At 35.5% G+C, this 14,488-nt stretch overlaps 1 protein-coding gene across 1 annotated transcript in view; it reads right to left on the reverse strand.

Annotated features, from left to right (window-relative positions):
- The window catches only part of XRCC4 (X-ray repair cross complementing 4), a 393,632-nt gene that overhangs the window by 154,487 nt on the left and 224,657 nt on the right, over positions 1-14,488 (reverse strand). Inside the window, exons 5-7 of the mRNA XM_044680616.1 lie at positions 13,345-13,497; positions 11,233-11,333; positions 5,501-5,562 (exon numbers count right to left, since the gene is read on the reverse strand). Coding sequence (XP_044536551.1) covers positions 5,501-5,562; positions 11,233-11,333; positions 13,345-13,497 — 316 coding nt within the window. The remainder of the gene's footprint in view (positions 1-5,500; positions 5,563-11,232; positions 11,334-13,344; positions 13,498-14,488) is intronic.

Genomic DNA, 14,488 nt, shown 5'->3' on the forward strand with positions numbered 1-14,488 from the left:
CCAGGGTGAAACAGGGAGAGACTCAATGTCAAGAAAAGAAATAAGAGAAGGAAGGGGAAGGGAGGGAAAGGGAAAGAAGGGGGGAAAAGGGAACAAGGTAATAATAGAAGGGAATAAGCATTTATTAAGCATCTATGATTAGTCAAGATGCTGTGCAAAGCACTTTACAAATATTATCATATTATCTCTAAACAACTGAGACCCTGATCAAACTGTCTTAGGGAGGGAAGAAGGAAAGGAGAGAATCTCAAACTTGAAATTCTTGAAAACACATGTTAAAAATATTTTTTCATGTAATTAGGAAAAAATGAAATATTTTATTAATATTTTTAAAATTCTCTCATTTTATTTACACAAAACCCTTGGGAGCTAAGTGATATTATTCCCTTTTTATAGTTGAGAAAACTAAGGCAGAAAGAGGTAAAGTGACATGGTCAGAGTCATATAGCTAGTAAGTGGCTGAGATTAGATTTGAAAAAAAAAAAGAAAGAAAAAGTAAAGAAAACGGAGAAGGTTAACACATGAGATTGGAAAACATAAGAGCTGGGGATCTGTACCCAGAAAGGTAACACAAACAGAAGGAATAATGGATACATGGAAGTATTGAAATACAAGATTCATAGCTTTTCTCAGGTCCTTACTATATGCTGCCCTCCTAACCCTCATCAACTTTCATGGAAATGCATCTGACTGAACATAAAATTGTCTATAGGTCAAAGAGTGGGGACAGAATTCTATTTTCCAGCTACAGAAAACATACTCAAAACATATGTTCTACTGTAGAAGAGAGGGTTGTGTTTGGTGTATGTGAAGAAGAGTACATCTGGGCATACTTATATTGAATTCATGTCAACAAAAATTAAATGCCTAATATATTCAAGGAACTCCTCTGGAGAAATGGTGTTTGTTTATTAATTAGAGAACTGAAAGTCTTTGAAAATGTTCACAATATTATAATTTCTTTGCCAAAAACAAGGCTAAGAGAGGCTCAAATGTCTAAATAACTAGACCTCTCAAAAAAAAAAAAAAGGCATTTTAAGAAAGGAGCTTGAGAGAGGATAAAACTATACTGTGAATTGCTATGAATTGTGCCCCCAGTAACCTCCAACCTTGGCTCAATCAGAAGCTGTAAAGTAAAGTTATTTTAAACTTCACAAGGAAATGGATGAAGAATAAAAGGTCACAGACTTTCTAAAATACTTAGTACTTGCAAGGATGGGAACTCAGGATCTGCAATGAAGTGCTGACAACTTTTGCTTTTGGTAGCAGAGGGAAAAAAAATTGCTTCCTTCTTGGCTAACAAAAAATTCTAAATGAATGTTAGTTATTTCAAGGCAGAGAATGGCAAATTTATTAGTGCCTCTAAGCAGAGTATTATTGGGAGCAGGAAGTAAAACAAATGTGAAGGTTCTAGAGATAGAAAAAAGCCTACAGATGTAGATACTTTCTCAATAATTTAATTGAACTGCATACACTGTAAGCATATCTTTTAAATAATGAATAAAAATAAAGTAGAATTAATTTACATTTATTTAGCACCTGTCATCCTAAACATTCACACTAAGTCCTCACAGTGAAGACTGGCTATAAATCACTGTACTCTTCCTTATTGGCTTTTCAACCCCACCACCAACAATGGTGGTGTGAATGTCTCTATTCCCCCTAACAGAACACTAAAGTCACAAAGCTTGCTGAATATGTGTCTCTTTCATTAACACTCAAAGTAAAGAAGCCAGCATATTTTATCCCAAAATTTGGACCCTTTATATGCCATCAGGAGTTTTTCCTAAACAAAAGAAACATGATAAATATAATGTGTATGAAACTAAGTTTAACATAGAAAATTTACATAAAATTATACATATGTATGTGTTTATATATATGCGTGTATATATATATGCACACACATGCATATATATATATACACGCATATATATATAACTGAAATTCCTGAAAATTTAAGAGGATAAATTTAATTTATGTTTTTAGTTTCATGGAAAATAATTTCTTATTTACACAGCTGACTGACTTTTCAATTCACAGGTTGGAAGGAAACTTAGAGATCAAGTTCAATCCTTTTAATCAAAGAACAGCATAGTTAAGAATACAAGTGCCTCTGGTTAAAAATCAGCATGACCAGCATTAGTACTTTTCATACATGTGATCTGTTCTTTGTAGGTGGCTCTAGGTGGCTGTTTATTCAAAATGACACAGTCTATCTTTTGAAGGTGGCATTCTAGCTCACAGTTGCTGAGGCCCGGTGTTCTACGGTGATATTAGGCTGCCTAAGTTGGTAATTCAGATGTGTCTAAAATTCTTCCTGGCCACCCTCCTTGTGGCAGCCCCTCTTCAGGTCTCCATACAGCAGCTGCTGAGCTAGGCTGCTGTCATCCATCCTTCACACACATCCAGACCATCAGAATTAAGTTGCAGTGAGCATTGCTTCAATGCTGGTGGGCTGGCTGTACTCCAGGGCCTCATCGCTGGTAAGGCTGTCTAGCCTTTTGATGTTAAATATGACTTATAGGTGATGCTGATGAATCTACTCAAGAAACCAGATGTGTTGCTTGTGGTAGAGCCCAGTATCCTAGTAAAGAGAAGGCTATACTACAGAGTTTGAGACTGACGTAGAAATTTTTGTTGCACTGACACCATGCTTTGAATTGATGAGTTTTCAGTTCTATGGAGCCAATGAAAATATTAATTTAGATGTATATTAGCCATTGTACATGAAATTCAATAAGAATTTATTTCTTAAGAGCCTCTATGAGTAAGACACGATAGCTGTCTCCTTCAATCTTGTGTTAAATTCACTGGGTCACACTGAATAAGCAAAGTAGTTTATAATCTCTTGCATGCCATACTTTTAGAACATTGTCATTTATTCTTTCCTGAATCTCAAAAACTTTGGAGTTTTTTTTATAATGAATGAGCCTAATGGAAAAATAAGGCTGCAGTAAAACAGAGAATCTTATTGATAAAAAGAACACTAGAGCCCATCTTGAGCAACCATTTGCCCAGTACAGGAATCAATTCCATGACATAGAAGCCTAAATTATCCAACCAACCTGTCAATAAATACTTTGAGATGGAATATACTACCTCATAAAGGGGGAGGAGTGGAGAGGGGAAGGGGGAAACATATTTAAATAACATATTTAAAGTAAAAAGTGTATTTAAAAAAACATATTTAAATACTATGTGCCAGGCACTTTGCCAAATCCTTTATAAATATTATCTCATTTGCTCCTCACAACAAGTATGGGAGGTAAGTGCTATTATTATCCCCATTTTATGGTTAAGGAAACTGAAGCAAATAGCAAGTAAATGTCTTGCTCATGGTCACACAGCTAGTGTTTGAGGAGGTATTTTAACTCAGGTCTTCCTGATTCCATGTCTAGATACTCAACTTTGCCCAAAGATAGCTACCTTTGTTAGGCAGCTTATTCAATCCGGAAAGTTCTGCATGATTCTAAGCTAAGTAATCTGCCCACTTCTCACTACCCCCACTGGTCCCGGTTCTACCCTACAGGGCTACACAAAGTACAATTCCTCTTCCATATGAAAAATCTAGGACCTCCCATGTCCAGGTCTGACTTTCTATCCACTGTTAAGATTAAAAATGATAAAGACTGATATAATAAGAGAAATTAGTAGTTTAATTAAAACCATGGCCATGTTGGTAAAATATATATGACTATGCCTGACTATCTTTTAAATTTACTGCCAGAGCCCATCTTGTCTCTCTTGTATGCCAGCCAGCCACTCTGCAAAACCCAGAAAGAGCTTTCTCTAGGCCCTCCTCTGAATTTAAATTGCCCCATAGGTGGGGACACTGGATGCCCCCACGCCTTAAACCGGAAACCGGAAACCCATAGGAGTCATGGGAAATGTAGTCTCAAAGTCTCCACATGTCCATAGGGAGTCTGCTAGACACTTCCAAATAGCACTTCCCTGAATTCAAAAGGAACACCACTGAGCAACCTAGCTGTCCATTTGCTTATCTTTTTTGCCAGTCCAGTTCACCAATTCACTTTTAATACTAGTAGTTTCAACATTTTAGGTTAAGGAAATTGATTTTTGATGGAGAATGAGCCAAAACAGTAATCCTTTCTTTTAGTTCTCTCAAAGAGAGGTGCTATCTATTCTATATGCTAGTTTTGAGTTTGTATAAACACAGATCTAGGCTGCCTGGAAGGCATAATGAGTCATCTAGTTAAATCTTCTTATTTTATAGATAAAACCGAGAGAGGTTAAGCAACTTGACCTATCTCAAATAAGTAGTGACACAGGCCATATTGGAACTCAAGCTTTGTGACTTAAATTTGTGCGCCTTTTTCATTTTGTATATGCCTTATTTTCCATAATTGATTATAAATTCCTTGAGGGCATTGATTACATGTTGATCATTTTCTTATTTCCAGCAAAATCTAGAATTGTATTTTATTGTTATTTGTCCTTTTTTCCCCTCAGAACAAGGATATCACAGGGTGATATTTTCAACTTTTGAACTTGAATTGGATTTAAGTAAGACAGGGTTGAGCAAAGTTATCTGCTTCACTTTCTCTTAGCAAGGCATTTTGTTAGGTGGTAGAGATACAAAATCAAACACAAACAGATCCTCTTTTAAAAAGAAATTTAAACTATCAGAAGAGAAACAAATGTATACAGAGAAGAAAGCACAAAATAGATTTTATTTTATTTTTAATTTTTTTTAAAACCCTTACCTTCTGTCTTGGAGTCAATACTGTGTATTGGCTCCAAGGCATAAGAGTGGTAAGGGTAGGTAATGGAGGTCAAGTGACTTGCCCAGGGTCACACAGATGGGAAGTGTCTGAGGTCAGATTTGAACTTAGGACCTCCAGTCTCTAGACCTGGCTCTCAACCCACTGAGCTACCCAGCTGCCTCCCAAAATAGATTTTAGATGGGATGAATAATCTATAAAATGCTCTCAAGCATTACTATCATCACACAGAACTTATCACAATTTCTTATAGGAAATTTACTAACTTTATTGTGAGCCTACATAATTGGTAGCCCTTCAACCAGGCAAAGAAACAAGACCATTAAAGCAATTTAAAGTGGTTGCCTAAATTTATGATGAAGCATTGTTCTCCTAGTAAAGGTAGTAAAAAAATGTTGTCATAATTGTTTTCAATTTTTTACAAAGCTGACAATTTATACCGATAAATTTCACGAGACACTGATTAGCGTCTATAGTTGTAAACAGTGTCACCTGTGACAACTATTTGTGGGTAATTAATCAAGGATGAACTTTCAGGTGATGACCTATCAAAAATTTTATATAAAAGAGACTGGATTTTCTTAAAAGTGGCACATTTTTAGCTGTTTTACAATTAAGAAATGTTTTTCTTCGTCATCAATGAATACCTTTTTAGATGGCATATTTAGAAGGACAAAAAGACATTTCTCCAATATTATCATTATTCATATTCAGGCAATGGAGTTTCAACAGTCACACTTTCTAAAATAACTCACAAATAATATAGCAGGCTGTGTTTCATCACAGGCATCCAGAACCACCGACTGCTTTTCAGCTGCTGTCAGACACATATGGTCATTATGGAGATAGCCAAAAGCTGGTTAGGTAAAATCTTTTTTTTTTTTTTAAATATTATTAAGAAAATAAGTGTAGGCTGTTAGATATTCTTATCCTTATGTCTATGCCTCAGAAAAGCCAAAATGAATTCTGGAGGCACATCAGTCTGAACAAGTGCTTATCTACTACAGAAATAGTAGCAATTGTTATAATAGCAGTTGCAATAGCCCCTCGAATTTATAGAGAACTTTAGGGTTTGCAAAACATTTTATATATGTTAACTCAGTTGAATCTCACAACAATCCTACAATGTAGGTGCTATTATTACCATCTACATTTTGCAGATGAGGAAATGAAAACATGGAGAATTTAAGACTTGCCCAGGCAGGGTCACTCAGCTAGTTCTAAGTGTGTGAAAGAGGATTCTAAAGAGGATTCAGTTCTTCTTGACTTGAAGTCTCAAATTCTATCTACTGCATTACTTGGCTGCCTAGATGAAGAAGCACAAATTACATGATTGCACAAAACGTGCCATCTATATGGAAGATACAAATTTGACGTGAGGAAAAATTGATCGATAATTAGGTTGTCCAGAAGTAGTTCAGGTTGCCTACAGATGCTGCAAGTTTCCCCCTCCCAGCAGGTTTTCCAATTAAGCCTTGATAATCATTTACTAAGTATGTTGTGGAAAAAAGTCTTGTGCAACTAGACATAGCCCTTCCGACTCAGAGAGATTCCATATCTTAATAGTGTCAATCCCTACTGGAGTTTTAATGGTGCAGCAAGTTAGATTTTTGCCTAAATTAAGAACTCCTTTAACACAATTAATAGAGGGACTAGAATTGATCCTTGTCATTTCAGAAGGTGTTATATTCATATCCTGGGAAATGATGACTGCCACCTTGAATGACAGGGAAGGCAGTTGGAAGACATGGAATGTTCCCAGGTGCCGTGAGCTAGGGGCAAGCGTTGGTTGGCCTGGCAGCATAAATAACCCTGACAGCCACTTGGAAGGGGTCTTGGATCTTTGGGCTTTTTAGGTCTTTAGGTCTCTAGGTCTCTGGGTGGTGAAGGGAGGCAGGGAAGTCTATGAAGAGGGTAGGAAGAATATGAATATTTCCTGAAGACTGTGAGAGTTAGTGCATCACCAAACACTGGCAGAGAAAAAGCTGAAAGAATAAGATCACCAACACAGCTGCATCAATAGCAGTCCCTATTCTCTGGCTTGGTAGTGGCCAGGCTGGGCCAGAGGTGTAGTGGAGAATAAAGCTCCAGCTTCTACTAGATCAATAGCCTCCAGTCCTGATTGTCAAGTAGTTAAAGATATTAGGTTGATAGGATCTCCAATCCCCAATCCTAGTCCTGTTTATCCTTTCCCTGATTATATAGATAAAGAGAGTTTAACAAGTACCTTCCTAAGTAGTCTTTATATTGTGACCCTTGGGGAGGGAGTCAATGCAGTCAGATATCAAACATGATCCAAAGCAAACCAAAAACCCTATAATAATTTTTTATCCAACCCCAGGTTGGACCTGAAAGGGTTACCCATTCACCTAACCTTTCAGGGTCCTCCCTGGGCAACTGTTAGAGAAAAGGGGAAATTATAACAACTAATAAGGGTGATTGAGGTTGGTGTTCCTCCATCATCTGCAACTAGGGGGAATACATAGATACACTCACATCACTGTATATCTCCCTAGGACACTTTTTGTTTATAACAAAGGTAAGGTCTTCCTTGTGTGCAGAGAGGCTCTCCAGAATAAGTATGGCCTACAAGAGCTTGTCTGAATTAGAATCCAGTGAAAGCTTCAGAGGACTCAAAGCCTTTCAAGTACTCCCAGTGTGAAAAAGACATTTAATAGGCACTTATTTCCCCTCTGACAGTTCTGGGTGGCAAGCTACTGAGGTTTACAGCACCTGCTTCAATAAAAATAAAAATGTACCCATCATCAGGTGAGGTTATTGACACTTTCCAGGTTCAGAGTCTGGGAGGCATTCACTTTTAGAAGCTCTTATACCATAATTTAAAGGATCTGTATGCTACTCAGCATAATTTTGCATAAGCAGCACTTTAAAATGGAAACTTGTTATCTTTCTTCCCAGAGGAAGAAAATTTTATAACCCTAATCACAAAGTGAGGTAGGGTGGTAGAGGAAGTTGTGTCAAACTCAAGTAGAAATGGAAGGCTGCTTGTTGTCACTGAAAACCACAAATTAACATTAATGTTGCATTGCATTTTAATTTATTTTATTAAGAAAATTATAATTTTATTATATTTTAATCTGGTTCCATTTCACTTAGGACTTTTGCCAGCAGCTAGTATTGACACTTCTTAAGTTGGGGCAAAGATCATCTAGCCATAGGGCTTGTGCGTGCACAAAGGAAGTAAAATCAAATAGATTTTGGTTGTTTACTAATTTATTATCCTTGTTCATTGGTCCCCAATGCAAATAATTCTTAATAAAATGCATCCCTTTTGTCTTTTATTCAGATTAATCACTTAAATCTGTGTTCTTCTTAGGTGTAATATATCTAATTTACTCCATAAAAATGTCTGGATCTTAAATTGCTCCGTTCTTATGCCAATCAATTAATCAATTATTTATTTATCACTATTACTTACCAGCTAGGGATATAAATACAATGAAAGAAAAAAATCCCTACTCCCAAGGGGCTTACATTCTAAGAGGGGAGACAGTGAACACAAATACAAGCACATAGAAAATAAATATAAAAGGATAAAGACAAAGAAATAAAAAGTAGTTAAATGAATGGAAGTTTGATAGGAAGGGCATGAGAAGTCTGAGGGGTCCAAGCCAGGACATTCATGGCAAAGGCAAGAAGAGATTGTCATGTGTGAGGAACAGAGTGAAGGCAACTAGACTGATACAGAGCATGGAAGGGGAAGCAATGATAATTTCATTTCTTTGGCTTAGCAAATAATTTTTTTTAATTTTAATTTCTGATTTTACTATACGACAATAATCTATCCTTTTTGTTTCCAAATGGGGGTTCATTATTCCAATTTTAACAAAAAAAGTATATCTTATTATTATTAAAAGATAAAGGAATAAAAAATAATCTGTTCATAAAGAGGTTGCCTAGCAATTTATTGTAAATTACTTTACCCTTTCTTCAGGATCCACAGATAAATGTAAATGAAAGGTTTTCTTGAATGGGAGCTCCAGATTCATTAAGTGACCCTGGGCAAATCACTTAACCTCTTTCATTATCCAAGAAAGGGATAATAGCACATATTAACTCAGAAGGATATGTGGGGATTTTAATAATTAATCTAAAGCACTTTACATAATAAGCATTACTATTAGGTTGCAGAAGTCTAATTTGAAGAATAATTTACACAAAGATAAAATGAATACATTAAGTTCTCTCTCCTCTCCTGTCATCTTTCTTCCCTTCTTTCGCTTCCTCTTTATTCTCTTTTTTTTGCTCTATCCTCTCCTATCCTCTTCTCTCCTTATCTCTCTCCTCTACATTTCATTGTGGTGGGGAAAAAAAGCCCCAAACAACCTGAAGACTGCACAATAAATTCAAATATTTGCTAATCAGCTAAAGATAAATTCTGCCTACTCAATACAAACAAAAATTGTATATCTTTTTTGGCAAACTGAAAGAGGACTCATTTTGTATTTTAAAATATACATTTCCTACTCAGAGTTTTCAGAATCTATTTTTTAAAACAAGTTCAAGCATTTCAGAACTGTATTTCATTTTTTTCTTGGCAAACTTGAGTTTCTTAATATTTTATATGAAAACCAGAAGGAAAGGGACAGTTAAACAGTTCATAAAAATGCTCCTAATTCTTTTACATCAAAAAGTTCTTGCAGAACAGCATTTTGATGAGTTAAATGTAAAGATGTTAGAATCACAGAACCATGGAATAAATTTATCTCTTCAAAGAGACTTGAGGTAAAAAAAAATACATAGAACACAATAAAATATGCTCCTTAAACACTGGTGAAAACTCTGAAAAGTTTTGCCAAATTTAAAATAGTAGCGTTTTGTAAGAGCTATTTTTTTTTTATAAATTGTCTATACAAATGAAATAACCTAATTCTATTGCCCCCAATAGCTGTTTATTTCCTTTTCAAGAAAAATTTCCATTCGCTTCAGAAATAGGTGTGATGCTCTGAGGAAAGAATGAAAGCCAGACTATATTTAACCAGCATTCTGAGGGTTTAAATGGAAAAGGGCACAAATTGTTTTTCTTTGGGAATTTTTTTTTTATTACATTTGATCATGAAAGGATTTATTTCATTTAGAAATGAGGTACCAGTGTAAACTACCCATAACCTGTACATAAAAAGTAAAGTAATTTAATTTCTGTAGTGGAGAATTTGGAGAAAATTGGGAAGTTTCATGCAGAATCTAATATAACCCTCTGAATATCTAATGCTTCATCTTAGCTTTGAGGTCAATTAATCAAGAATTTATTTAATATATTTTATAGGTTCAGGTCTATATCATTGGATTCTATGATGAATTTAAAGAGTTTTACCAGGTCCAAAGTCTCAGATATTCCAAAATGGCCCATGATGGTCTCAGGTCTCCAAAGTACTGGGTATTTGAGCTTTAACTTGAGCAACAGCTATAGCACATAATGGATCCATTTATATGAAGAAACTGAGACCTAATGTAGTGAGATTAAGGAATTTACTTGAGGGTTCATGGGTGGTAAGTAGTAGCATCAGGTGACTCCAGCTCAGATCCTTTGAAAAAAGAGCACAGTGAGCTACCATATTTGTCTTTTGTTTGACCAATAATATGCTTATGGGTACTCAAATTTGTTTCTTTTTTTCCATTGGTGGGTTGATTTCTTTTACAGGTAATTTTTTAACGTTAAGAAGGCTTAACTTTATGCTCACAAATACTTAAGTTCTAATTCTAATCCATATATACTTATTTTCTAGCAGCAAATTAGGTTGTTTTTTTTTTTTTATGATAGATATGCTAATAGAGATAGGGACTGGGCTTGTGATTTTATTAGTATTCTCCTTGGGAGCAAATTCCCTCTAAAAAGTAGATCAGCATATTCTCTATAACTTGAAGTCTTGGAGAGTTTCTTAGAATCCTGAAAGGTTAGTTTATTGCCCAAGGTCACATAGTATGTGTCAGAGGAAGCACTTGAATGTATGTTTTCTGGGCCTTAAAGCCAGCTCTCTTGCACTATAGCAGTGGTTCCCAAATTTTTTTGGCCTACCACCCCCTTTCCAGAAAAAATATTACTTAGCCCCTAGGAAATAAATTTTTTAAAAAATTTTAATAGCAATTAATAGGAAAGATAAATGCACCTGTGGCCATCACCGCTTCCTGGATCGTTGCAGCACCCACCAGAGGGCGGTGGCGCCCACTTTGGGAATCACTGCACTATAGCATAGTCTATCTACAATTCATTAGAACAGGGGTCGGCAACTTATGGCTCTCGAGCCATATCTGGCTCCACCTCCCTACCGGCCAGTCCCGGCAGAGCCCCAGGATGTGCCCCAGGGGGCCCATCAGCACCTGCTCCATATTCCAGCGCCTTCCGCCTCCATCTTCCTCCTTCCTCAGGCATTTATGGCTCTCATGGCCAAAAAGGTTGCCGACCATCGCATTAGAAAATACCATCATATTAATAAACACAAAACAGCGAAATATACTTTGTTCTTACCAGAAGTCATTTCAAAGGGAGCAGTTAGACTTTCCTCATCACTGCTTTCATCATGGGCTGACTCTCTTTTGTTAAGGCTTTGGGCATTGTCTACAGATTCCCTAGTGACAAAGAAAGGGGATTAAAAGTCATTAAATTATTCCTGGCCAAAATTTTAAAACAGGGGCAGCTGGGTGGTTCAGTGGATTGAGAGGCAAGTCTAGAGAAAGGAGGTTCTGGATTCAAATCTGACCTCAGACACTTCCTAGCTGTGTGACCCTGTGGCAAGTCAGTTAACCCCCACTGCTTAGCCCTTAACACTCTTCTGCCTTAGAACCAATATACAGTATTGATTCTGTGAAGGGTTAAATTGGGGGGTGGTGATCAAAATCCAGTAGACAAGTTTATTAACTGCAACACTCTTAGTTTATTATTAAGAAAGATGGATAGGAAATAAGAAGGAGGAAAGTAAAAGTAATCTTACAGTAGCTTGTAACTATACCTAAAATCCCAATCCTAACTAAAATTTCTCTAAAAAACCCTAAGTCTATACTGCCTCAGAGGGTAATATCTTCTGCTAGGCCAAAGCCCTCACCTACTCTCCTATTCTGTACTATCTAATAAAATAATCACTATCTATCTACCTATCTACTCAAATTATTAATAATCAATAAGGCTATTTAGGCCTTAATTCAGTTTCTCGGTCTCCAGCCAGAGAGAGTGCTAGCAACACACCCTCCCCCCAGGATAACCAGAGACAAAAAAATCCTTTCTCCCCATCTATAACTAACTAATCACACTTGGCCACACCCTTCTAACTGTCATTAACTGACAAACTGCCCAGCAGAAGGTCTCTTACTAAGAAATCTTATTACTCCTTTTTTCTCTTTTATAGAAAAAGAGAGAAATTAATAAAAACTCTCTTAATTCTAAGACAGAAGGTAAGGGTTTAAAAAAATTAAAACAACAAAATTATTGCATATATTTTATGTTAAAGACTTTAGAAAGGATCCTAGGAACATAAACTCTAATTAGTTAAACACATAAACCAATTTTATAGGTATATATACAAACATTAGATAATGTCATTTTATAGAGAAAAAATCAATATTAATTCTATTAAGATAAAGCTTTCCCCTCTAAATATGCCAATAAGTAGTTTAATGCAATTAGGCCATTATTCTCTATAAATAATTCTTGAATCCATTTTCCATTGGCTATCACACCGTGTCAACGTGTGCCAAAACTTGATATCTATTAAAGGTTTTGCAATATTTTCTACTTAACGGATTAAATAGTCATATGTATTTCTTAAGTATTGTTTTCAAAATACCCTATGATCTATAAAATATACTAAATATTGATATTATTATTACATTGTTCTTGGGTTGTGTTTTTTTTTTTTTTAAGAAAAAAGGAGGGAAATTTGTCATATGATTGAGGGATCATAGATAAGCAACCCAAGAGATATAATGATATTCATAAAGTGTTTTTTTTAAAGAAATGTTTGACACTGTATTCATGAAATATTGAAAGAATTTGAGAAAAGCCTTCAGTACATTGGTTAGATTTTCTATGAAGGAGTCCATTTAAATGAACATGGAGAAATATATATTTCTAAGAATACCAAAAGAAACTAGGCTCATAATTAAAGGGAAAAAACTCAAAATTCTAAAACTTGGAGCTACAAAACACAAGTAACTCAGTTTGAAAAGTTCATTTTTTTCTTGAAAATAATCTGATAATATCACTGAAGGGGAGAGAATAAGAAAAAAAAAATTAGTATCTTTCTTAACCAGGTCTTAGGGTATTTCAGAAACAATATCAAGGAATACCTATCACGTGTAAAATGGCAATAATTAGTAGTCTCCATTTTATCAGTATCACTTTTAGATAGACAAGGAAAGGTCAAATGACTTACTCAAGGTCATGAAGTCAATAACCATCAGGAAAAGAATTCCTGTCTCTTAAATCCTAATCCAAAAAGTATGATACCTTTTAGGTTATTTGAGGTCATAAATACTATATAATTAAAGGCTAAGTAGAATAAGATTAATGATGTTTGAAGAAATTCATTTTAAAAGTACATATCTGTCATCTAGTATGGGTTATAAAATTATAAATGCCAAATACCTTTCCTCTTGTGTCCCCTTTTTTGATTTTTGGGCTTGTAGTAACAGTTTATGTAAGGCTCTAATCTTTGCTTTCTTCTCATTCAGCACCAGCACAAAACGCTTATGAAGGTCTGCCTCCAGATTTTCTTTGTCGGTCACACACTTTTCAAGACTAAAATTTAAAGCCATAATTAATTTTTTAAATTTGTTTGTTACATTAAAGTTCACAGATGTCTCCCTCCCTCCCCTCTATGTACTAGATGAGGCATCATTTGGCAAAAAAGATGTAAATATATATAAGACTATGTCTTTTTTTTTTAAACCCTTAACTTCGATGTATTGTCTCATAGGTGGAAGAGTGGTAAGGGTGGGCAATGGGGGTCAAGTGACTTGCCCAGGGTCACACAGCTGGGAAGTGGCTGAGGCCGGGTTTGAACCTAGGACCTCCTGTCTCTAGGCCTGACTCTCAATTCACTGAGCTACCCAGCTGCCCCCAAGACTATGTCTTGCTTGTTTCTACTTATCAGTTCTTTCTCAGAGGCGGACATAAACAAGTTCTTCTTCAAACACTATTTCTGTTGCTGTATAAAATTTCATGTAGATCTTTCTATGTTTTCTGTTAATTAACCTGTTATCATTTCTTATGGTACAGTAGTATTCCATTTCAATCCATATGCTACAACTTGTCTAGCCATTGCTGGATTAATGGACATCTCATCAGTTTCTAGTTCTTTGCCACCTTAAAGAGAGCTGTTATAAATATTTTAGAACATATAAGCTCTTTTTCTTTTTCCCAATCACTTTTGGAAACAAACTTAATAGTAGTATTGCTGAGTCAAAGGGTATATACAGTTTTATAATTCTCTGGACATAATTCCAGATTCCTCTCCAAAATGTTTGGATTAGTTCACATTATTGTCTTAATTTTTCCACATCCCTCCAACATTTGCAATTTTGCCCTTTTATCATTTTAGCCAATATGATAGTTGTGTTGATATCTCAGAGCTGTTTTCATTTACATTTCTCTAATGCAGTGGTTCCCAAACTTTTTTGGTCTACTGTCCCCTTTCCAGAAAAAAATATTACTTAGCCCCCTGGAAATTAATTTTTTTAAAATTTTAATAGCAATTAATAGGAAAGATAAAGGCACCTGTGGCCGTCTC

This window comes from Gracilinanus agilis, chromosome 1, assembly GCF_016433145.1.
Source record: "Gracilinanus agilis isolate LMUSP501 chromosome 1, AgileGrace, whole genome shotgun sequence".
NCBI classification, from domain to species: Eukaryota; Metazoa; Chordata; class Mammalia; order Didelphimorphia; family Didelphidae; genus Gracilinanus; species Gracilinanus agilis.